General features: G+C 41.3%; 2 protein-coding genes and 1 long non-coding RNA gene across 8 annotated transcripts in view; 2 read left to right on the forward strand and 1 right to left on the reverse strand.

Annotated features, from left to right (window-relative positions):
• Positions 1–25,042, forward strand: part of LOC141771638 (uncharacterized) — a 229,010-nt gene that overhangs the window by 125,803 nt on the left and 78,165 nt on the right. The window lies entirely within an intron of this gene.
• On the reverse strand, positions 1,774–18,675 carry rtn2a (reticulon 2a). 6 transcript variants are annotated; one of them, XM_074642098.1, is made up of 11 exons: positions 18,534–18,675; positions 15,334–15,731; positions 14,444–14,497; positions 13,512–14,090; positions 11,612–11,818; positions 6,753–6,960; positions 5,911–6,049; positions 3,992–4,061; positions 3,853–3,899; positions 3,690–3,748; positions 1,774–2,508 (listed from the first exon to the last, which is right to left on the reverse strand). In XM_074642098.1, the coding sequence occupies exons 2-11, from the start codon at positions 15,362–15,364 to the stop codon at positions 2,433–2,435; spliced, it is 1,470 nt and encodes a 489-aa protein (XP_074498199.1). In that variant the 5' UTR covers positions 15,365–15,731; positions 18,534–18,675; the 3' UTR covers positions 1,774–2,432. The 6 variants fall into 6 exon arrangements, with proteins under 6 accessions (XP_074498199.1, XP_074498200.1, XP_074498198.1 ...); XM_074642099.1 differs by lacking the exon at positions 18,534–18,675 and adding an exon at positions 18,225–18,290 and having other exon boundaries at positions 11,612–11,815; XM_074642097.1 differs by lacking the exon at positions 18,534–18,675 and adding an exon at positions 18,225–18,289.
• Positions 18,654–24,721, forward strand: ppm1na (protein phosphatase, Mg2+/Mn2+ dependent, 1Na (putative)). Its single transcript, XM_074642103.1, has 6 exons — positions 18,654–19,070; positions 20,333–20,904; positions 23,454–23,571; positions 23,657–23,771; positions 23,872–23,935; positions 24,518–24,721. The coding sequence occupies exons 1-6, from the start codon at positions 18,668–18,670 to the stop codon at positions 24,548–24,550; spliced, it is 1,305 nt and encodes a 434-aa protein (XP_074498204.1). The 5' UTR covers positions 18,654–18,667; the 3' UTR covers positions 24,551–24,721.

Below are 25,042 nucleotides of genomic sequence, written 5' to 3' on the forward strand. Positions count from 1 at the left end.
CTCCCTCTGATTGGGCAGTTTTTTAAAAAAAAGTTTTTTTCAAACTGTCCAGTGGCTGAGGTGGTCCAGTTTCCTATAATCCCAAACTGTCAGACACACTGGACACTTTGGAAAATTTAAATAAAAGTTATGTCTTGACTTGTGTCGCCTCCTTGTGGTTGGGTGCAAGAGCAAACAGAAACTGACATGGCTGAATACTCACAGGGCAAGTGGAGCATGTCAAGGGGCCCAAAAGCTACAGTTTTGAATTAAGAAACCTCAAACTGGAAGCACATCGGGCACCAAGTTACAGAAACATCAATAACCTGCAACACAATTTAGCTATTAGTAATATCCCTAATGTGCCATTTTTGGCCTGACAATATTTCTCTGGGGCTGAAAATTCACTGCAGGGGCAAAGGCCCGTGTTACAACCTCTACTGATGTAAGTGACCTTTGACCTTTAATGTTGGGAATTCAACAATAACATGGTCATTTCCACTGGTTAGATATTAGATGGTCTTTATTTGTGTCCAGTCTCTAACATATTGAAAATCTATTTCTATCCATCTATCTATCTGAAAAAGTCACATTATACATTTTTAAAATATTGCGTTTATTTTCCAAGATTACATTTTCAAGAATAAAAATTAATCAGTGCATTACTATAATGCATGTAGTGGGTGATTCTGACTGACTTTAAATTAACTACTCTCCTGTTTGGATTGATATTTCATCCACAGAGCAATGAAAACCTAAGCATCTGGTAGTCTAGACTTAGTGAGACAGTTCTATGAAAATGATTAGTGAGTTTGACTAAATTAACATCACTTTTGTTTAAATATAGTTTGACAAGACGGATCTCAGTGAATTTTTGTTTAAGCCAAGCTGTGTGGATAGATAAGAAACTGTAATTTCAATATTATATTCATTCTTTTTGCTGAAGAAAAAACAAAAAACTTAATTTGTATTGGTACAGAAAACTGCTACAGGAGGCCAGTGTGTGTGTGCAACTACTTTAGGTTCAACACTAAGCAGCGCATGATGTCTGAGACTAGCAGGTATTCATGTTTGGGTTTTATGGATCATGTCTGTTAACATAACACGGTCACTACAGCACACAAAGGCATAAGAGCAGACACATTTTGATGAGAGCTTTAAAAGCAACTGCTGAAAGGGAAATGTGGAGCTGAGCTGCAGTTTATCCTGAATCATTTTATTATTCCTAAAATGGATCTACTTACAATTCTATACAAGATACCTTGTCATGGTGCACATCATACAAGTATTGAACACATACAAAACACTGCTCTCAGGAAGGCAATGGTCAGTCAAGTGATGAGAGAAGGAGGAGGAGGAAGAAGTCGCTGTATGTTGTCTGCTGTTTGACTCACATCATGCACTATAACCTGCAGTTAGAAAGGCACCTACTGTATTTCATTCCCACATTCTTTCACAAGGCTGCATGGACATAATCACATCAAGAGCTCAGAGAGGAAATCTATCTGAAATCTTAAAACACTTTTTGTGTCATCAATCCATCCGATCCTAAAATCGACACCAAGTAGCTACTTCTGATGCTCCGTCGATGGGGAACTTCCGGTCAACCGATGTTAATTATTGAACCTGTAGCAGAAGACTCTATCTCCATCTCTCTGAATATTATGTTACAACTCCCCTGTGGTGTAAGCAATGAAGTAATATGAGAACATGACCAGGGGAAAAAAAACAACCTCAAATGAACGATGGTGTGAATGCCCTTGCGAGTGAGAAGAAACAGAAAGCTTTCGAAAATAAAGAAGAAATGTGACTTTAATTGCTTGTAGGTAACATTTTCATTTCAGCAAGCTCTATATGCCAGGAATAAAATGCACGCACACACTCATACTTGCATACACACAGAGAAACAGTCATGAGAATGAATATGCATTCAGAAAAAAAAGTACATGTGCTGACACATGCATCTTTAATTGCCATGAATAATGATGACCCCTGTTTTTCACCTTAACAACTGACCTCCCTTTTTCTCAGGTGAGCAGCCGTCGCCGTGGGAACTTCCCATTCCTGGTCTCAGTGCCTCATTTGGACTACAGCTCTCAACCATCTAAGACACTTCTTGAGTCATTTTGTACACATTAAAAACAGTGAATATTTCCAAGGATGGTCAAATACGACGATCTGTGTCGTAGAATTTTTCCATCTCTGAAGTCAGCAGCAAAGAGTCTCGTCCGGGATTCAGACACCTTGATTAAGTTTTAACCCAAACCCCAACCTCCAACCCCCATAACTTACAATACAGTTAGAGTATAAATGTGTGATCCTCGTCATTGTCCGTTTAAGTAACCTCCGCTCCGTTTATCTGGAGCTCCGAGAACAGACTGCTGCTGGGTAAGACATCTGAGTGACAGCCTGCAACTCTGGGAGCTTTTCATTAAGTTCTTGTCCATCAGTGTTTACTGGTTTTGGGGTTTGGCGCCACCGGGAGTTGGGTCATGAGGAGGGCCGCCACCATGGACAAGTCTTTGAAAGCTGTTGAAAAGAAATAGAGGAGTAGTTAGGACTTGTGCAAGTCCGTCCCAATACCTACATTGTGGTTCTGAGCACTTATGTGCACATTAACGTGCCACAAGTAGCCAACAGTTCACTTAACCCACACTTGATGCACACTTAAATTGATTGTACATTGATACTAAATATAAATAAACTAAGTAACTAGTAACTCAAGCTTTAAAAAAATATATATTGAAATATGTAGTGGAGTAAAAAGTACAATATTTGCCTCTGAGATGTAGTGAAGTATAAAGTAGCATAAAATAAAATGGAAATACTAAGTAAAGTACAAGTACATCAAAATTGCACTTAAGTACAGTACTTGAGTAAATGTACTTAGTTACATTCCACCACTGCAAATCAGAGTTTATGCTATTAAAAATATGTAAATATAACTATCGAAAACTGAGGGGCGGCAATTCCTGTAAGTCTGAGAAACATACAGTGCAAACCATGGCCTGAACAAAGAAACCTTCCGTGTACTTCAGTGGGTTTATGTGTTTTTATGACCCTCTCATAGTGACACCCTGCAAATTAATAAATTGGGTGTGTTTACAGTGGAATCTAGACACGGCCTGTCAAGAAACAGGAGACTCCCAGCGGCTGGAAGTCAACTGGGAGGGGAAATTCTGGGTGACAGACGCTTAATCTGCAAAGCATCTTAGTTTTGACTCGTGTTCCATTTAATTAAATGGTGAATGAGGGTTTATTTAAAATGTAAAATCTTACATCTCAGTCAGCTCCATTACTGTTATGTTCTCTTGTTTTGATCTAAATCTGCAGACTTCTCTACATCTCACTAACACTACATTGTTCCTAAACTGCCTTTACCCATGCACACTAACAAGTAACTTACAGAACCATCACCTGCTGTAAATAATAAAAAAATATGTACCTGTATTCTAGCACTTAAAAACAGAATAATAGCAAATAGAAACATAACCTTAGCATAGTCCGCCCATAATACACTATTAAAAATTACAATACATGAACTATTGTATGAGGTTAAATAAAATCAGAACATATGTAACATGTGATAACAGCATACACTATTTACCAAATACAAATATGTGCTTAACATCAGCTGAGCACTAACTGCCTCAGTATCAAAATACCAGTGTTAATGGCAACATTGTGCCAGGAGGTGGCGCCATACTCACGTGTCCTTGACGTTGTCAATGTTGGCCTGGATTTTTGCAATGAAGACTTCCACCTGATCCTGTGAAATGACAGAAATTCAGAAAAGAATATCATGTTTACAGATATGGAAATAAAGGACCTGTTAAAGTGACAGTATAAATAATTAATTAAGAGAGTTATTACCTGGCGTTGTCTGTAGAAAAGTGGCAGAGAAAAGAGAGCGATCACACCTGGAGAAGAAAGAATAGCAGAGTAGTTTACATGACAGCCATACGGTGTGTTAATAGATTTCATATTTACAGCGGTGAGATCTGTCTCTTACTGATGATGAGCAGAGTAAGGCCATTGCACAGGTCTCCCAGGTACGTCACGAGGTACATCAGAACCAGTAACTAAGACCAAGAGAAAGAGAAGTTAGTTTTACTCCCATCAAAGATGTGTGCATGTCTGCAGAAAGCAGTAAATCACGCTGCAATATGGCACAATTCCCTGCAAAATGATCCACACTGACATCAGGAATGAAAGAGCTCCAAGTACGAGACTCCCAATATGGGTCTCCGTGTTTCCCCTTATATCTCACAGAGTCACAGCTCTGTGTATGGGATCCTGATATGGGACACCCCTGTCTCAGCTGGAAATGGGAATCCAGCTCATCCCGGGCGTCTCTGCGTACCTCCTCCTGTGTGTCATGTCGCATACCGGCCAGGTCAGGGTTGAGACCGGGATTCAGGGGGGCTCAGTCAGCTCACACTGACTCCCCATTTACTGCAAACGTGTTAAGTCTGTCTGATCACAAACTGCTGCTGTTAATTACTGAGATGCCATAATTATTATATCAGAGATGATTTGAACTGACTGCTGATATTTGATGTGTAATAATTTATATGGACATTTCAGCTGATACTGATACAATATTTAGATTTTTAGATTTCTTGTTTTTTTTTGTCGTAGAAGTTTTCCTGTAAGATCTTTACACTGTCAACTAGTTTTTATAATTAGGAGAAAAACCTTTAAACACCATTTTACAGAACTGTTCAGTAACCTTATCCATTACAAAATTTGCATTTAAATAGATCACATTTTTAAAATGTTCCTTGACATACTATACCAAAGAATGTACAGTACCCTGGTCGTAAATTTGACACTGTTCCTGACCTTTTCTGTGGAATAGTGTGAAGATATATTATTTCTATTGGTACCGATATGGTGATTGCTGTGTATATACATGACATCATTATATAAATATGCACCTTTACTAATGTGCACATACATATTAGCATTGATTTAATCACTTTAAGCAAACATTCTTTATGTGTAATAAATTAAAACGTGTACAATGTCCTTTAATATGCCTGGTATGTCCTTATAATATAATAATCCTCTGCAACAATGAAAAGCAATCCAAGAAAATAGCTTGTGTATATTAGTACTAGTACAAATATTCATACTGTATATCATTTCAGCATTATGACAACACATTCATTTGGCAGATGCTTTTGTCCAATTTGGGGTTCAGTTTGTTGACTTCAACATGGTACAAGCAATTCTAGGATCAATAGCTGCCTCGCTTTAAGCTAAAGTCATTGAGGCACTGTTTAAAGATATGCAACAAAGCGTACTGAACATCCTGTTGATACAAAGTAAAAAGTGTAGAATGTATAAAGACTGTGGCAACATACTTTGGGTGATGACATGTGATACTGACAGATTTATTTAGGTTTGATAAACATTAAAGTAATGCTTTGGCTCTGCTACCAAGAGAGGTCAGCTATACTCCGAGGCTGGATTAAAAAAGCATACATGAGACGGACGAGGCAGACTGCATCCTTTTTATGCTGTTAGTACCAATTCAAATTAATTTGAAAGGTTTTTCTTTTCCAAAGGGACCGATTGCTTTCCACATGATTACTAAAAATATGTCATTGCTGCTGACAGTTGCCGTCAGTGATATTGCCCTAATTTAGGAGCAGAGACTTCAACTCTGAGCTAGCATAATGAGAGAGACGGTTGGCATGGCGATGCTGTCGTCTCCAGTGATGGAGGGAGGATGATGACAGATGATGGAGCAAAATGAAAGAATGCAGAGAGGGAACTGATGTCTGGGTTAATGAGGAGGAGAGACAGGGGGAAGCAAATCTTTTAAGAGACATTAAGAGAGTTAAGAAGAGACTGAACAGACCACACACACAGACACACACACACACAGAGGTAAGACTAACTTTATTTGCTAGCTAAGCTCACCTTGGCGGACTCCAAGAGGTTTCCAACAAAAAAGAGTCCCTTCAGAGAGTCAACAGCAGACAGAGCTATGACGATGACTTTCTGCATATAGAGGTCAGCCTCCTCTCCGCTGAAACTGATGTCCAGGTCCAAGTAGGATCTGAGAGACAACGAGACAACAAGAAGAGGACATGAGATGCAGAAAAAAGGAGGCTGAACAGAAACGTCATCCTTCCTGTACTCTTTACCAAATAATGATGTTTAATGACACAGTGATTCATGCTCTTTGGCTGCAATCCTTGAAGCCCACATATAATCCCCTCCTGTCACTCCCGTCAGTGACCAAAGGTCAAAAGGTCCAAGCTTTGCAATTTGCTAGGTCACCACCAGGATTTTAAAATCAATTTAGATTATGCAGCTGTCATTTCATACATAGGAAGGGGTATCACTGATCAATAATCAATGAAAGTACTTAAGTTGGCTTTTTATTATAGAAAACTACATGCATTAAAACACTATTTGCATTTAAGCACACATACACTGACACAGCATGATGCTTTTTATAAAAGTCTTATTATTATTTTTTGATTTAAATCAATTTTGAAATGCAGGAAATCAGCTTAATCAAATAAAAAATTTAAATTAGGAAATAGAAAATAGAAATTTGAGCGGAAAAAGGCTTGTGGCCGAATGAACTCAGGCGCGTTTTGGAAAACATTAATGCGCTGTGACTGAATGGGGTTAATCTGCCTCTGTGTGTCAGGTCGTTGTTCTTTTCCCCATCTTCACCGCTCTCCTTATTATTTTCTAGAAAAGCTGGAAAAATGTCCACTGTCCTTAAAGAATAAATAAAAGCATCTTACTTGAAGGGATGTTCTCCGTCGCCCCAGTTGAGGATGTAGAGGACTTGGTAGTAGATGCGCACGGAGATGGTGAAGCACATGACGGCCAGGCAGACTGTGGAGACCACGGTGATGATGCTGAGCTGGAACAGGGACAGCAGGCCGACCACTAACCCTGTTAGGATCATGCCCGTTCGCTCCGTGTCCTTCCAGTAGATCAGGTCCATCACTGAAAGACAGGATAAACAGTGGAGAGGATGAAGAAATAAAGTATACAATAAAAAAATAACAGGGGGAAATGTACAGGTGGCTGTTGAGACAGTATAGACTAATAATCAGACATTTTATTTGTAATAAGTTAATACAAATGAAAATAATTGGATATTTTGCAGCGATTCAGAGGTCCTGAACCAGTCTAGAGTATTATTACATACTGTTGGTAGTTTATCAATCACCAAACTTGTGAACAAATAGTCCCAGAAATGCTCAAGTCACATGTGTGTACAAATCATAATTCAAGCAGAGATTTTCTAGCTATACACAGCTGACATTTCCCTCCTGATTTAAACAGAGAAGCTGCAGCAACATCACTCAGCCTCCAGCCCTTAGGCCCACCAAGAGGTCTTTCATTTTTCGGGGGAACTAAGGAGAGGAAGATTGGCAGGAAGATACAGTAGTTCTGACAGAGGGAGACGAAGGGGAAGAGTGGCCAGAGAAGTGGAAGGGAGGCGGGGGACATGATGAGGCAGAAAGGGACTTCCAGCCTCCAGCGTGACAGAACACACACAGCAGCTACGAGGACACATCAGGCTCCGGCTCCAGCTAAATTTAGCCCTCAGATGAAAGAAGGAAGCAAGCAGTTGAGGGAGAGTTTATTTGCGGCCTTTCACAGCACCTGCCGACAGACGTCAGGCTGTCAGAACACCCTGTTGGTGTCCCTCTCTGTCACCCGGCAACAGCTGCCTTGGAGACCGAGGCGTCCATAGAGTCACGCTTTACAAGAGTGGACAGTATAGAAGACATGAACTCCCCATTTTTCGTTTTACATAACCTTATGGACCTTTATGAAAAAGAGTTTCTTCAGTGCTGTGTAATTACAGGGTACGTTGTACGGCGCAGCGCTGTCAGACAGGCATAGCTCTTTGTGCTCGTCATTCAGTGAAACGCTAAGCCTCAGCATTAGAATAAAGGGAAGCCTCTTTGAATAGAGTGCACTGACAGCAGGTGGGTTATTATTTATAAGCATCGCTGCACACCATTAATACCCATGATGCCCCTGGAACACACCTGTCCAGCGTGTTTGTTTGTGCTGCTGTCATTCTGGGACAATAGAAAGAAACCTACACTGGAGTACTGAGAGCATCTAGTCTATACGCTAAACAGAGGACACATGGAAGACGAGCGTTAGATGAGAAGATCGACACCACTCTCATAATTGTTTGGTAAATGTACAGCTGCAGAGAGCAGTCAGTTATCTTAGCTTAGCATGAAGACTAGAAACAGGGTGAAACTGCTAGCCTGGCTGTATCCAAAGGTAACAAAATCCAACTACCAGCCCTCGTTAATTAACACTTTGCATCCTGCATGCTTAATCTGTACAAAACCAGAAGTGTGAAAATGACAGGGGGTTATGTTTCTTGGCCGGATGCAGCTTTAGAAGTGCTGGTGGCTGGATTTTGTTACCTTCGGATTGAGCTAGGCTAGCTGTCTTTATGCTAAGCTAAGGCCATCGTAGTTCTCTGACACGCTTGTGAAACTGTGGTAACCGCCGTTTGACTTCCGCTGCTCCCAAAGTAGTGTTATCATCGTAAGGAGCCTCTGAGTGTGGCGAACGGCGTTACCACTCGGTGGCTCTCGTCTCTGCAGTCTTTGAAAAGGAGGAGTGAGTGGAGGGGTACTCAGGTGGTTGCAATCTGCAACCACACCACTAGATGCCGCCAAATCCTACACACTGTGCCCTTAATGCAGAGGGGTTTCAATCCTCTCACATAGCCTAACAACAGCATAACACTCAGTAAGAAAGCAAATGAGCGTATTCCCAAAATGTCCCGACACAGCTGCACCATAAACTGGTGTTATCTACAACTTATGTATTTTTAACACTTGTATTGTTGGATATAATAAACATTGCAGCCTTTTGGTACCCTTATGGGGGACTTCAGACTTCCTGTTTCTGCAATTTATAACTTACTTCAACTCTACCTGTCGTACCAACATTAACATACTTCAAGTGTACTTCATGTGCAGCTGTATCATTGTATCAGCAGATGCGACGATAAAGCGAATGACTCAGCAATCAGTGAGTAGTAATTACCTCCAATCACATTCTCTGTACCACAATCATGCAATCCAAACCAGTAGAATTTATCTTAGTGAACTAAGTGTTCGACTAACTTATTATATAAATGAGCATTGAGGGAGTGATTGCGTGAAAGAATTAATAATCCAATCAATCAATTAACCAACCAACCGATTAATCAGAACACAAATCACACGGCTCATCTATACTTTATGTAAACCCAGGCAGACATCATCTCATTTTAACATCACAATCTCTTTCATTTGACCCGGATCATGTCAGCTTAATCACAAAACATGTGTCCAGGAAATCTCATCCAGTAGTACTGCAGTGTGAAATGTCTCTGCTCGTGCCAGCTCTTCAGCCTACAGAGGAAACGCTAAAATGTAAGAGAACCCAGCTGGCAAAGTGAACTATCTGCCAAAAGCATACCACAGCAGGCCAGTTCACACTCATTTGAATGACTGCTGCTAATTTAAATGAAGGCTACTGATAGGGAGACTTACCCTGCAACAGCTCATCAGTTAAAAGCCAAACATACCTCCAGAGACTCTGCTGGTAAAATGATCAGAGAGAAGCGACGAATATGCACAATTCCCACCTCCAGTCCCCTGATAGTCCGGCGTTCTCACCACTACGCCAAAGCCACAAAGCTAAACAGTCCACTACTAAACTAGAAGTGGTTTCCACCCCTTCACACTTGAATCTACAGCTCTGCCTTCTCTCTGAAATCAAACACGTCTCTTCGCAGTAGCTGACCGTCAGCTCACAATTGAAAGCAAATACCGTAACATCATCTACATACACAGGTGCCGCAAATTATCCTCTTTTCACTTCAAGCACACGTCCTCACCTTTACTGGCCATTTTGCTTGCTGCTGCAGTGTTCCCTCTTGCACCCTCTGTCCCCCTCTCTGTTCCTCTGAGCTGTTTTTGGCCGCCCCCCTGCTCGCTCAGCAGTCCAAAGGCCTGACGGCCCAAAATAATCTTGTTCACAGCACCGCCCACCCTCTCATCACGACTCCCAAGAGCTTCACACATAGAGAGATGATTCACGGCAATCACACAATAATAGTCTCAAAATCACTACATTTTCTTCTTTAACGCAGTGCTGAAGCAGAATGAATTTAAGGTATTCTTTTGAACTCAGATAAAGTTATATAGAGTTGTATGCATATATTCATGTGCCATCTAACACCTGAAACAGGAGAAGCAGGGTTTATTTTTTGTTATGTCACCGAGCCAAACCTTTCTGTGCCACCACTACCCATAATAAATAGATGAGGGGCTTGATTTTCTGGGGATGAGTCCATTTTTTCTAGGTAAGAGCTGTAAATGCTGTTGAAAATAAAGCTTATTTTATTGTAAAACCTCCAAATAGAAGGCAACAAACAGCCTGATAATCTGATAGAATTGCTATTTCGCTTCAGTGTGTTAAACATCTGAATCGCTGCAAAAATTGGAGACAGGATAGTGATTCAGAGGTCTGGAATCAGGCTGACAAAGTAAGAAATAATAGATAGATAAAATAATGGTTCTTTTGAGCTGTAGATTTGGACAAGACTTACTCTCTTGATCTGTTTACCTAGACATAAAGACATTCCTTGCATAGTCCAAATAGTAGGATTTGGTATGATTTAAAATGTTTTGATACGAGTGCCGATATGATACGTGAGATTCAGTACCAATGGCTTTCGATAGCTTACATTTTGTTTCATTTAATAAAAGGAGCTTTTCAAAGGTTAAATGTTGTTTAAATGCAATCAGCTGTAGAAGAACTTCACCTACTGTAAATAAGATGCTTTCTATAACTGGACAGCTTTTGATTGTTGACAGTTACTCAGTGCTAGAATCACATTTCAGTTGCTAAAAAAGCAGTGAGTTTTGATATGCAGCCCCTAAGACAAGCAATAAAACCAGAGGAGATGTGATGCTCCAATAGATGCAACATATGTGCTATTTTACTCCGGACACTCTAAACTCTTGTCATCAGCCAGACCACATACATTCATCACCGGTCTAAGGGTTTACTGAACCCTCCACGTCCACTAAAATAAGACTGAGCTCTACTCTGATGGACTGACTGTCCACTTAAAATACCATCAAGCTGGAAGACAGGATGTTATCTCTCGCGCTCTTTCTCCCTTTCTCTGGGTCTCAAACAATCCTAAAGTGCTGACAAACTCCCACAAACCTGTATATAAAGAAACTGCACACACCTGTCTCTCTTTCGGTGTGTCAAACAGTGATGCATTCTGACTTTGTGTGCAAATCGTCCAAAAACTCAGCCAATGCCAAGAATGCATTCCCCACAATTGGCCAATCATTCCTGAAATCCCGGGAGAGGGTTACTATGGAGACTCCACGAAGAGGAAGGACTTCCGGGGATTGTGTGTGGGGGGGTCGTATCTTAGTCTGCCTGCTCTCAAAGGTTCATGCTGAAAGTGTAATCTGATATTTTCCTTATTTAAAGTATCGATTAACGAGCTGAGTGAGAGGATCTCGCTCAGCAACGAGACGAAGAGAGAGAGAGAGAGAAGGGAGGGAGGTAGGAGGACGGTGGTCAGATGTTAATCCAGTACCTGCTATGTGCATACTGCATACTGTCGGGTCCTCTGATAGGTTAAGTGCTGAAAACCAGTGATCGCTGACCAGCTGTTCCTGAGAGTTTCGACCGATGGCGGCCGGCGACGAGGACGCCGGGCCTCTGGGTCGCACAGATGTGAGCAGCTTGACTGAAATGGTTTCCCTGGTGACGGGAGACTCTGGCTCAGGGGTCTGTGAGGCTGCTGCCGGGAAACAAAAGATGATGTCACTATCACGATGACATCACCGCTGACTTGCTGTACATGCTCAGCTTGAGCTAAAACTACTGACTAAATTACATTTTTAAAACCACAGTGTAATTGGACTGCAAAATATAATTAGGAACTATAATCAGTATGAACTTATTAACAATATATAATGTCTGTTGTAAGAGTCTTATCATTTAAGGCTGATTTGATATAGTAAACCTGAATGAAAGGAGTAATTTAGACAAGAAACTGACCATAAGATATTAGGAGTCTGGTTATGCGTATGTCAGCATTTCTGGTTACATATTGAAAGTCTGTCACTCTGAGAAAGCTGATAATAAATAGGTTGGGCTCCTTTCATTATTCTCATGATACAGCTGAATATTAAATTATAGCGGACAGCCCCTTGCATTAGTCAACGTAACATCTAAATCAATGAAGTATGGTGGCTTTGCCTGGTGTGACACAAGCAAAATATGAACATTATGATGATATGAGACCTAAATATTTACAGCATTCCCACACAGAAAGATCATAAAATGCATCTAGGTCCTTCTCCGAATAGAGGCCACCATTCACCATGTACAGTAGTCATGTCTTGTCGTAAAGTCTGCCTCTATGCCACATCACATCAAGTACGCCTCAAGAAAAGACATTTACGATCATCATAAGTAGAAGTATATTACCAGCTTTTGGTAGATCGTGGTCCGACATTAGGCGGAATTACGCAAAATTACCAGTGCCTGTATGTGGAGAGCGAAAACCTACAGGATTTAGATCTGGGAAGCATCTTCTGAATTAACTGAGCCCAACCAGGTACATGTTGGATCAATAAGTGAACTGTTTGGTGTGTTTAAAGAGGACCTATTTTGCTTTCAGGTTCATACTTGTGTTTGGGTTTCTACTAGAACCTGTTTACATGATTTAATGTTGAAAAGAAACGCTTTATTTTTTTCATACCGGCTGTGCTGCAGCACCTCTTTCACCCTCTGTGTGAAATGCTCTGTTTGAGTCTGCTGCCCCGCCCCCCGAAAAGCCCAGTCTGCTCTGATTGGTCAGCTGGCACACTCTATTAATCTGTTGTGATTGATCAACTGAACCAAACTCTTCGGACTCCTCTCCAGCTCCGCTCTAAATAGCTTTGTTTGAGGGCGTGCCAAACTAGCCATTCGTTACAGAAGAAAAGGCGCAACTTCAATCAAGGCGTTTCAGTTCAGGAGCTGTGGGGGAGAGTAACTCCCTTTGGTGTGGACTTTGGGCTTTGTAACTTTGCAGACCTTTTACATGCACAAAAGAAACACATATAACACACTGAAGGAAAGGGGAACAGCACAAAAGCATAATTTGTCCCCTTTAAATGATGATACCTCTCGAGACTCCTGAACATTGCGAGCAGCCATTTAAACTAGATGTTAACATACAAAATGAATGACAATCCTGAAACTACATAGCCTATTTTAAAAATTGTAATCAGGTGACAAGTTTGGAAGATCTTTGACAAGACCACTATGTTTTACCAGAACCAATGACAGCTTGCTGAGAGGTGCATTAATCCTGTTAATTGTACGGTTTCATAAGGATTCATGAAATTACGTGTCACTTGAGCAAATAGCCGATTCATTTTTTTTGTTGAGAAGTGATCACTAGGTGAACAAAGTAAAAAAAAATGCAACCTCCTGTTTCTCACCCTGAAGTATCTGTGACGGGCTCTGATGTTGGGAAGACAGCGATGCAGAGGGATGCTGGGTAATCTGGGTCAGGCTTCTCGGAGAGTCCCGTCTTTGGATTCCTGCATCTCTCTCCTGAGTTTCTGGCTCCAGATTTTGGGGAGAGGGCTGGTTTATAACAGTCTCAGTTTGTCTGTCTTGCTCTCTCCTCACGGCTGCACTCGCCGTCCTCTCCTGCTCTCTCCTTTCCGCCGCTTCCTCTTCTTCCTCTGAACTGAGGAAGTCTTGAGGGTCCCAGTCTACGTCGGGGGAGTCCAGCAGCGTTTCCAGGGTGTCCGTGCGGATCAGAGGGGTGCGACTCCCCCGAGAGTTGCACCTGCGTCGGTCACGGAGGTGCCGTGAGGCCCCCACCGCTTCAGCCTCGGCGATGGCGATGTAAGAGAAAGTCAGCTCGAAGGAGTTCTGACGTGGCGTTCCCCAGATGGACGGGGAAGAAGCCAGTCCGTCGTCATCATCTGGGTCCCCATCTTCCCCATCCTCATCGTCAGACCACTCCCTGGCTGTTTGCAGCTCGCACATCTCAGACTCCTCATTTCCGCCTGAATGGAGACAAAAAATAAATCAATGTGGTCACCAAAAACACAGTTCATTCAAATATAGAGACGGCTGCTAACAGTGTGTAGAGGGATTTTGCTTTTAATAAACACATGAAAGCAGCCAGGTGTGTCATTTGATGTCTGGGAAGAAAAGGGTGTGACATCTAAAGTGAATGAAACCCTCTTTGATAAGTGCATAAAAATGTACTTCTGTGTTTACACGTGCTAGTGATTTAGAGGTGAGAGAGATGCTCAGATGTATTCCTTTAATGTTTAGTTCAAAAGAAAGGCGTCAGGAAGCAGGGATCGCTTATTTTTGTCAGTATTGTGAGACAGAATTTGTGTCTGCTTCGTACCATCGGTGCATGGAGGTGTTGAGTCTGGAGTGGACGCCACAGAGCCATATTCCTCTGGAAGAAAACACATAATTTTACATTAATCAATTAGTAAACGTACCGTACATTAGAATAAGATTGTCAGAAATATAAATGTGTTGCTGCTTTTCACATGCTGTAACCCATCTCACACTCATCTTACTAGTGTGCCTCTCAAAACACTCAACGTGGGTGTACTAACGTGAAATGATTAATAACATAAAAGCCCCCCCCCCCCAACTGTGCTTTATGTGATTTAAGGAGTCACAGACAAGCGTACACTCCTCATACTGTAGTATACTGTAGCTCGGTGACTCATTTCCTTACAGAGCTAAACCATGCAGCAGTAAAGGCCTTCACTACATTAGATAGCCAGCGTGACATTTGCCAATAAATCAAGCAAGGCAGAGCAAAGAACGCAGCATATTCTCTAATGCGCATGTATGAACACATGCAAATAACCTTAAACAACTTTAATGCAATTGTACAGAATATCAGGTGCATATTGTGACAAAAATATGAAATAAAACACAGATATGAAAGCACAACAGAAGCTTTAAGGGGAATAAATAACTTGCATCATTCCTGCCCTGCAAAGCACAACCACATAAACACCTGCAAATCAATGGGAGGCAACGACAACAGCATCTCCCTCTGCACTGCATCCATCCATTCAGCCATGTGTTTATTAAAGGTAGGAGAGAGGAAAGGAGAGTAGGCAGGGAGGGGAGAGGAGGCTGAGCTAACACAGACGATGCTTGCAGCAGTTAGCTAGGAAAGATGCTGAGCTGGAATATAATGATGGTATAGTGAGATAAACACATGCAGACCTTTAACTCAGAATGGAAACAGAAGAACAAAAGCAGACTCACGGCAGTGGGAGAATCCTAAAACCTGGCCCATACTCCATCAAGGCATCGCTGGGCCCATCCAGTCTGGAAGCCCCCCCGCCTCCTCCTCTGCTGCCGGCTCTCACGTCTTGTGGATACACTCTCTCTCTCTCTGTTTCTTGGTCGTCTGTTGAGCAGCTTCCTCTCTCTCCTGCCTCCTGTCACTCAGCAGCCCCGCCCTGCCTGTCTGCCTCCAGCATCCTCCCTCCTCTCTCCATCGTTATGACTGCAGCTGTAGTGATGCACGCTACAGCAAAAGGAGGATAGGGAAGCATGTGTCCCTGTGTCTGTCTGAGCCTGCTGTCGTCTCCCATTCATAGCTTATCTGTGGCTCTCTCCCTCGTCATGTGATTTTCATCTCAGGATCTCATAGGGGCAGGCTGAAAGAGAAGGAGTAGCAAGTCATTAATAATGTAAAACATGAGCATAGAAAACGTACACAGAGATAGGATGCATCTGAAGATGGGCAGGACAGTCCGGTTCATAGCTTACCAGCATGTAAGGTTCATCAGATTTACTGTGTTTTTAGAAATATATATCATATTCCAATATATACAAATAAGTTTAATTATACAAACAAACTCCAGCTAAATTAATCATAAAAGCTGGAGTATAAATAATGTACAGACTCAACTACAGTAAAATCTTTATCACAAGTGGAAGGGAGGCCTGTGCAATAGTGAACAGTGGGTGGCAGCAGTGTGTAGCTGTAACTGATGCTGCTGCTGCTAAAAACTGGTTAGAGTTGCAAATGAAGGAGTAGCAGGAAAATGTGCATGTGTGGCCTCTTTGCCATCATTTCATTTTAAATAATGCATTAAATAACAAATACAGCACAATATGTTTAAAGTGAGACAATGTACCTTTTGAAAGAAGAAATAAATACAAATTAATAGTTGAATTCATAATTAATGATATATGTATATATATATGTTTTATATATGATGCTTTTTATATTGCTCTGTAACTGACAATACTGAGTAACTTTACTGACAAAATCATAGACCGTATATAAGAAGTGTACGTAGTCATTGTGACGTCACCCATTGGTTTGTGGACTTCCGTTCTGAAGCCTCAAGTTTGACATTTTGGCCGTTGACATCTTGTTTTTTTGCAACCAGAAGTGACATGAGAGGGAGGAGGGTTAGTGGAGGAGCTAAGTACAACCAAACGCTGAATAAGACATTTTTAGGTAACCAATAAGGTTATAATTAACTTTCATGAACTGAAAACACACTGTGAAAGGGTTAAAGTTGGAAGACAAAAACACGGACAACTTCCAGACCGGACAGCATCGTGGTAGCGACCTGTCAATCACTAGGTAGCCACACTCTAAAGCATACCCTGCTCTATTTGACTCTAAATGGAACCATAATTTACTAAATGAACATCATGCTGTATTGAAGAAGACTTGAAACTAGCGATTGAGACCATAAACTCATGTTTACAATGTTTACTGAGGTAATAAATCAAGTGAGAAGTAGGCTCATTTTCTCATAGACTTCTATATAATCAGACTTCTTTTTGCAACCAGAGGAGTCGCCCCCTGCTGGCTATTAGAAAGAATGCAAGTTTAAGGTACTTCCACATTGGCTTCACTTTTCAGACCTGGAGGCTGCCCACTGGACAAAATAATTAAAAAAAAAGGTTAACTAAGTGGGTTCATGGGAAACATGGTCTGAATTTTGAGAAGACTTCCTTCCCAATGCAAGTGATGTAGTGAAATAGACACATATCAATCAGCTAGATCACTGTTGACATATCACATTTAATTTAACAATCCTATACCCATGTTCAAAAGTGCTGTGCAATATGATTATTGAAGGAAGACCGTCACTGGGCAATCTACTTCCTGCGTCATCCCATTTTCTGTGTGCATCCTCAGTCTTATTAAAGGTAAACAAACACGAGCCAGCTGAAACACTGCCAACATCAGATGATTACTTAAAGCTGGATAAGAACAAATCATCACATATAGTCCCTAACACTAGTAAACCTCAAGTGTTCCTACATGTAAACCAGGTCAAGAGCTCCAAATACACATCAGCTAATGAGATTAAGACACATAGTTGTCATGTAGTGACAACATGGAATCAGGAAGTCACATGACAGGGTCGGGATCAAGCAGGTGTCAACATATAACACAAATTTAGAAGGATTGTCATTTAACCTGGAGAATTAACTAAAATGCAACTTTTCATTCTGTCTTTATTCTATTTTATTCCATTTTAGCATGTTTTTATCTTCTATTTTATTTATTTTTTAATCATATTTAAATGTGTATTTTAAATATTGCCTTGTGTTTCTTAGTTTTGAAACTACAACATCTTTGATCTACCCCAGATATTATAAGTTTTATGATAGCGGAAAACCTAAACTATGTCCAAAGATATAAAATAGATGGTTAAACCCACTAATCTCGCTTTTGTGTGAAATTTAGGTGTTCAAATTAAAAAAAATTTGTTCTGAACAATTTCAGGACTTCTCGTCCAGTTTTGGCTTAAAAGTTGCATTTTAAAGCACTGGTCAAACTGGGCCATGAAGACCATGTTATATGATTGAAAGCTCCAGAACAGCTATTAAACAGACAACTGTTTTGACAACTGCTCTTTCCAGGGTTAAAAGATGAAGTTTGAAACTAAATTCTTAGTGCATATTTTAACTCAATATACCTTAGTATTACTAAGTAGTACCTTAGTTCTGCCATAATGACAAAGTCCCAAACCTCTGTAATAAAAACACTTATTTGGATTCCTAAGTTCTTGTATCAGATATAAAATCCCCATACAGACATGCAACCTATTATGGGATCCCTCTGTGTTGTTGTAAAATGTCATGCTCATAATCCATGCATGTGTGCAGCCACAGGTCACCTGGGCTTGCCTTGAAGGCCAGGTGATAATCCAGCAGTGGTACACAGACGGAGGGAGGGACAGAGGCAGTAGGTGGGGGCAGAGAAGAGGGATAAATCAACAGAAATAGATAGGCCAATAGAAGAGCAGGGCTGGTACAGGACGGGGAAAGAAGAGAAGGAGGGAACAGAAAGAAGAAGACACCTAATGGTCCTGTTAAATAAAAAAGGACAGAAGAAGGATTCTCAGACTCTACCCGCAGGCTACGGGATGGTTTTCACGTGTTTCATTTGACAGGATTATTCTTATTTCAAGTCTTTCTTTGTTTACCTGCTTGGGGTTGTCACAGCTTAACTGCTGCGCTGGACCTGCTGCGGAAAACCCAGGGTCGGAGGAGGGGCAACAGGAGGAGACGGGCTGCTGCCGGGTCGAGCAGGAAGCTTGAGCACAAGCTCCGCGGAGTGATGAAGACGGCCAGGCGGGCCAGCAACGTGGAGGTGCCCTCCTTCCTCCGCCAGCTGGTCAAAGAGACGGAGAGGATGGTCACCTTCTTCTTCAAAGGGGGGCCCAGGGAGACGGACTCCGAGGAGGACAGTTTCGACGAGGACGACTCCATGCCGAGCCCATACCTGGACCGTCCCATCTTGGAGAAGCACGTATCAGAGGGGAGTTCTCGGTTGGGGGTGAACTACGCTGTGGCGAGCATGCAGGGCTGGAGGGCTCAGATGGAGGACGCCCATACCTGCATGCCCGAGCTCAGGGGAGAGCTGAAGGAGTGGGGATACTTTGCTGTTTTTGATGGACATGCAGGCTCCACAGTGGCACAGTACTGCTCCAGAAACCTGCTGGAGCGCATCATGGCAACAGGTAGAGAACAATTAGTGATGAATAGGATGGATCTAATTATTCAGTATGGTTCAATATATACAGTATATAGATATTAATTTAAACTGAAAACATACTGAATTTGCATTTCCAATAAATATGTTGAGTTGCAAAGACGACTTCTATGTATTACACTCAATAAATGAAGTACTATACCTGAATAACTAAAACATTTGCACAAACAAATCCGTCTTTTAAGTATAGAAAAATACTTTTTTTAGAGTAGCAAATAACAGGGTTTTCACAAAGTCCAGGAAAGTAGCAAATGTCCCCTTGGAAACTGAACATGCCACAGCGTAAATACAGTACTGAAAGTTGATAAAAACCACAGAGGTGGGATAATGTGCTCCAATTTTCAAAATAAGAACTCTGGATATTGTGGTGTTTTTTTCTTTACAGCACTGAGAAAAGTAATTAAGGAGGTTCAGGGATCAAAACAAAACAGAGCTACTGTATGCCTTGCATGCAGATGTCAAGTTTTATACTTTTATAGCTGTGAACTGATTGGTTAGCCATATGAGAGAAAATGAACGTTTACATGAAAGGCTGTATTCTTGTTACTGCTACTTATGATGGCCGGGACACTCTTGAAAAAAAGGCTTTCTTGGTTAAATAAAAAGCTTCTCGCTCAAAATTGCTTTCAACACTTAACAATCAGCCCCGTTGGGTGGGCCATGTTTTTGCACAATGACACGGATGTCTTCACTATGCTGATGTGTGGTGTGTTGGCCTCAAGACAAACAACATGGTGTTGCCAGTATGGTGTGAATCTTCCTTAAAGGGGACCTATTATGCTTCTGTGCTTTTCCCCTTTCCTTTAGTGTGTTATATCGTTTTTTGTGCATGTAAAAGCTCTGCAAACGTTTTCCTCCGTAACGTGGTGATGTCACCAAGTAACATATTTGCATAATACCTGCCTAGCGGCTAGTTTGGCATGCCCTCAAAAAAAGCTAGTTAGAGTGGAGCTGGAGCGGAGTCCAAAGAGTCTGGTTCAGCTGACCAATCATAACAGTGGTTCAGCTGACCAATCAGAGCAGACTGGGCTTTTGGGGAGGGCGGGGTAGAAGCTCAAACAGAAGGTGAAAAGAGGTGTGCAGCACAGCTGATATGAGAAAAGTAAAGCAGTTTTTGAACATGAAAGCATGTAAACATGTTCTAGTAGAAACCCCAAATACAAGTATGCACCTGAAAATGAGCATAATAGGTGCTCTTTAAAACCAAATGTTCCCCCTCATCTCCCACAGGTGGGGTCAAAGCAAATGAGGACCCCGAGCAGGTGAAGGAGGGGATCCGTGAGGGCTTCCTGGACATTGATCGCCACATGCACAAACTGACACGCCAGGACAACTGGGAACGCAGTGGCACCACTGCAGCAGCCGTAATGAATTCACCACGATACATTTACTTTATCAACTGCGGGGACTCCCGTACCCTGCTCTGCCGTAACGGCAAGGTGGTCTTCTACACGGAGGACCACAAGCCGTTCAACCCCAGAGAAAAGGAGCGCATCCAGAACGCCGGAGGCTCGGTGACCCTGCAGAGAGTCAACGGCTCACTGGCCGTTTCCAGAGCGCTGGGGGACTTTGATTTCAAGGAGGTGGACTGGAGGCCGGAGACGGAGCAGCTGGTGTCGCCGGAGCCCGAGGTGTACGAGCTGGAGAGGACGCCGGAAGACGAATTCCTGATTCTAGCGTGTGACGGCGTGTGGGATGCCATTGGTAACGAGGAACTGTGTGCCTTTGTGCGCAGCCGTCTGCGGGTGTGCAATGACCTGAGGGAGATTTGCACCCAAGTCATTGACCTCTGTCTCTATAAGGTGAGGCATCAGTATACAGATGAAGTGCATGAAACAATAGGAAGCGAAAATGAATGGCTTTAATGAAAGATTCTGATACTGACAGATACATTTCAACCCTCGTGTGGTTAATGATTGAATGAGAAATAACTTTTCAGATTCAACCAGTGGGCAACCTCCGGGTCTGAGAAGTGAAGTCAATGCTGAAGTGCCTTAAACCTGCATTCTTTCTAATAGCCAGCAGGGGGCGACTCCTCTGGTTGCAAAAAGAAGTCTGATTGTATAGAAGTCTATGAGAAAATGAGCCTACTTCTCACTTGATTTATTACCTCAGTAAACATTGTAAACATGAGTTTATGGTCTCAATCACTAGTTTCAAGTCTTCTTCAATACAACATGATGTTCATTCAGTAAATTATGGTCCCATTTAGAGTCAAATAGACCATAAAGCAGGGTGTGCTTTAGGGCGTGGCTACCTTGTGATTGACAGGTTGCTACCACGGCGTTGTCTGGTTTGGGAGTTGTCTGCGTTTTCGTCTCACAACTTTAACCCTTTCACAGTGTGTTTTTAGTTCATGACAGTTAATTGTAACATTTTGGTCGCCTAAAAACGTCTTATTCAGTGTTCAGTTGTACTTAGCTCCACCCTGTTGGGTCAATTCTGGTTGCAAAAAAACAAGATGGGAATGGCCAAAATGCTGAACTCGAGGCTTCAACACGGCAGTCCACAAACCAATGGGTGACGTCACAGTGGCTACATCCACTTCTTATATACAGTCATGTGGATTCAACCATTGCACCAGGGAGGAAGAATCACAAACTATAATATTTTGCTAAAGTTTAATAAAAAAAGGAAGAAGATAGTGATTTGGTACCTCAGCATAAAGACATCTGAAACAACTTTGTCACAACCATGACTAGGGATAGGTATTGTTGCTGATTTGATACCTGAGTTTCAGTGCCAATAACACAATTTTTACTTTGACAAGTATAAACAGTGAGACCAAAAGTTCATTCTTAACCTTGGAAACAGTATTTGACCAAACCCATTATGATCGTGACATGATGAAAAGCTCCATAGCAGCTACTAAAAGCATTTTGTGGTGGGATTGTTGCAGTATAAACACATCTTTCAACAAAATTCCTTGTTAAAAGTGAATGGAAGAAGCCACAGTTCACAAATCATAAACGTCGCCTAAATTAAAAATAAAATGGCTTAAAATTGGATTAAAACCAGGTACTATCAAATCAAAGAATAAATATGTGACTCTCTGTATCACAAAAGCATTGAGGTTCAATACCCAGCCCTTACCAGGGTGAATGAAGCCATTATACAATTCATGTCTCAAACTTCCATGTGAATTATATCTGCTCTTTGGAACTTATCAATCCTGAATTGATGAAGATGCAAAAAAGCCCTGTGATTATTTTGTGGACATACTGTACGTATAACATAGGTTTCCACAGAGCGTCTTATTTAGCATTAGTCAGAGCAGCTGTTCCAGATTCTTGGTTAAAATCTTGATTTTTAAGTGTGGGTCTTATCCGTCACGGATTAGACTACAATTTGAAAAATGACATAATTACCCAACATTTATGTACATATACAGTAGTAGCATCCCTATGGTCTTAGTTCAGCAGAACTCCCTAGCTCTTTGGATTTGTCTGTGGCACACAGTGTTACAGCAGGTGGATTAATGAATAGCAAGCTTTACATTAAGAGTGGGTGTTGTGGGCAGGTGTACACTGAGGGCAGGGTCTCTGTGAGGTGACGTACGTTGTTAAGTAAGTAAACCCATCTCTTACAAGTCTTCTTAATGCTTGTTAGTAAATGCACGTCTGAACACTGACGAGCGAGCCCTTAGCCCGCCCTATAAATAGCTGTATTAAGGCATCCTGGGAGCTCAGTGTTACCGCTCAACACACACCAGCTCAGAGGCTTTATCCCGGCCGGGATGGGGTGCTATTTATTTCACCTAAAAAGGCTTAGTGCACCGTGCTGGTGAAAGACTGCATGTTCCAGCACACACTGAGCATCACTCCTCGCATCTCTGGTGTCATAACCAACAATGCAATCACTTCACACCGTAGTAAGTTCGTGTTCTGTACTGCGATTTTGTGTTACTAATCGGCCGACACTGATCCGATACATCTCCAATAAGCTAATATCAGCCGATATTCATCAGGCCTGGCTGATTTAACTGTCTAAGTAATGTGTTTGCAAATCAGCAATATCATCATCCTCTATAAGTACTTAACTGTGACTTCATAGGAGATTGATATATCGTACATACCAAAATATATTTCCATTCAACCTGACACAGATGTCAGTTCTCTGCTATTTCACCTATCAACAGGTATTTCAAGTGATTTCAAGAGGTTGAGGAAGACTTACCTCATAATAGGATTTTAAAATATTAATAAATCTAATAAGCAGAGTAACTACAATAGCTGTCAAATACCTCAAAATGTAAATGCACGTAGTTACCTTCCACCACTTCACTTCAACTTGAATTAAAACTGAAGTGCTTCCTGTCAAACTTCCCCGATGTCTCTGTCTCCCTCTGCAGGGCAGCTTGGACAACATGAGCATCATCATCGTCTGCTTCTCCGGCGCCCCCCAGGTGTCACAAGAGGCGCTGCAGCAGGAGGCAGAGCTGGAGAAACACATAGACACCAAAGTGGAAGGTGAACAAAACACTCTGTCTACACTTTAAATTGCTGTGAGCTCACTGATTTATAACCACATTGCTTTGACCGTCTCCCCTCACAGAAATTATCCAGATGATGAGGTCCAAAGACGAGGACCCTGACCTGTTACATGTGATCAAATTCCTGGCTGCAGAGGAGATGCCAGGGCTTCCCCCCGGAGGAGGCATCACCAGCAAGTGAGTCTGAAAAAACAAACAAACAAACAAACACATGTTCATTCTTTGGTGGAATCAAAACACATATCCTTCTGACATAATACTGTTTCTCTGTTTGCAGGCGCGACTGTATCATCTCTTCATATCAGAAACACATCATGGCTCTCAGATCTCAGGAGGCTATGGTAATAAGACATTTGACTCACACGTGACATTAAATCTGGATGTTAGATAAAGACAGTTCAAACAATCTCAGCCATTATCTCACAATTATATGCCTAATTAATTAAGTTTCATGATTCATTTGGTCAATTACTTTTTCAATTAACTATGATTTGATTTGAAATATATATATATATATATATATATATATATATATATATATATATAAAATTTAATAAATAATTTTGTCTGTAAAACATCAGAAAACAGTGAAAAATCGCCTTTACATTGTCCTTGAGCCCGAGGTGATGCCATTAATGTCTTGTTCTATCAAACAATCCAAAACCCAAAAATATTTAATTTACTGTAATTAATTAATCAATTTATTGCAAAAATATTAACAGATTAATCAATACTGAATAACCGTTGGTTAGGAATAATGGTAAAAACCAAAGAAGATATTTGAGAATTTCTCTTGAATCTAAACCATAAGTCATGACATTTGATTTTTAAAATCTGCTCTTTGTAAGTAGCCTGGAAAATAAAGTTGCATCAACAATGTAGATATTCAATGTTGGTAAGATTATTGTCTTGTGACGTTTCAGGACATCGAAGGATCGGAGGAGGACTCAAACTAAAGCCGTTGCCGTGGAAACAGAATCATCACCAGCTTCACCGTCTCCATGGAGACCAGCTTAAACAAGATACTTCACATTTTAGATGAGCACTAAACTAACGACGATTCTTTGTGTAATATATTCTCTTTAAGGATTTACTTTCTGGACAATTAAAGGAACATTTTAATCAAATACCCATGGTGTTGTTTTTTTGTAATATTGGCAATAATAATAACATTATATTTTCTAAAATCATTTGTTGTTTAATTATATGTAACCATACACTGCCTGGGGAGACACTGATGCATTATCTGCACAAGCTTCTGTATAAGGCAGCTCATTTTACATGACTGCGTGGCTGATACTGTATGCAAACTGTATGAGTGGAAAACTAATGTTCTGACACTCATATTCTAAAGTAACAAATCACACAGAAACTAAAATAGTAGTATTGCACTCTTCAAAAAAACAAAAACATATTTACTGTTTGTGCTCCGCCACACGTGAGCTACA

This window comes from Sebastes fasciatus, chromosome 7 (assembly GCF_043250625.1).
Source record: "Sebastes fasciatus isolate fSebFas1 chromosome 7, fSebFas1.pri, whole genome shotgun sequence".
Classification (NCBI taxonomy): Eukaryota; Metazoa; Chordata; class Actinopteri; order Perciformes; family Sebastidae; genus Sebastes; species Sebastes fasciatus.

Bases quoted from the DNA above. Each gene is read 5' to 3' on its own strand.
- ppm1na (XM_074642103.1), top strand. From the start codon at position 18,668: ATGAAGACGGCCAGGCGGGCCAGCAACGTGGAGGTGCCCTCCTTCCTC. The intron at 19,071-20,332 runs GTAGAGAACAAT...CATCTCCCACAG, and splicing joins GGAGCGCATCATGGCAACAG to GTGGGGTCAAAGCAAATGAG. The intron at 23,772-23,871 runs GTGAGTCTGAAA...CTCTGTTTGCAG, and splicing joins GGAGGAGGCATCACCAGCAA to GCGCGACTGTATCATCTCTT.
- rtn2a (XM_074642098.1), bottom strand. From the start codon at position 15,364: ATGGGCCAGGTTTTAGGATTCTCCCACTGCC. The intron at 6,961-11,611 runs GTACTGGATTAA...CCTGTCTTTCAG, and splicing joins ATGCAGTATGCACATAGCAG to TGATGGACCTGATCTACTGG. The intron at 4,062-5,910 runs GTGAGCTTAGCT...TCTTGGTCTTAG, and splicing joins ACCTCTTGGAGTCCGCCAAG to TTACTGGTTCTGATGTACCT.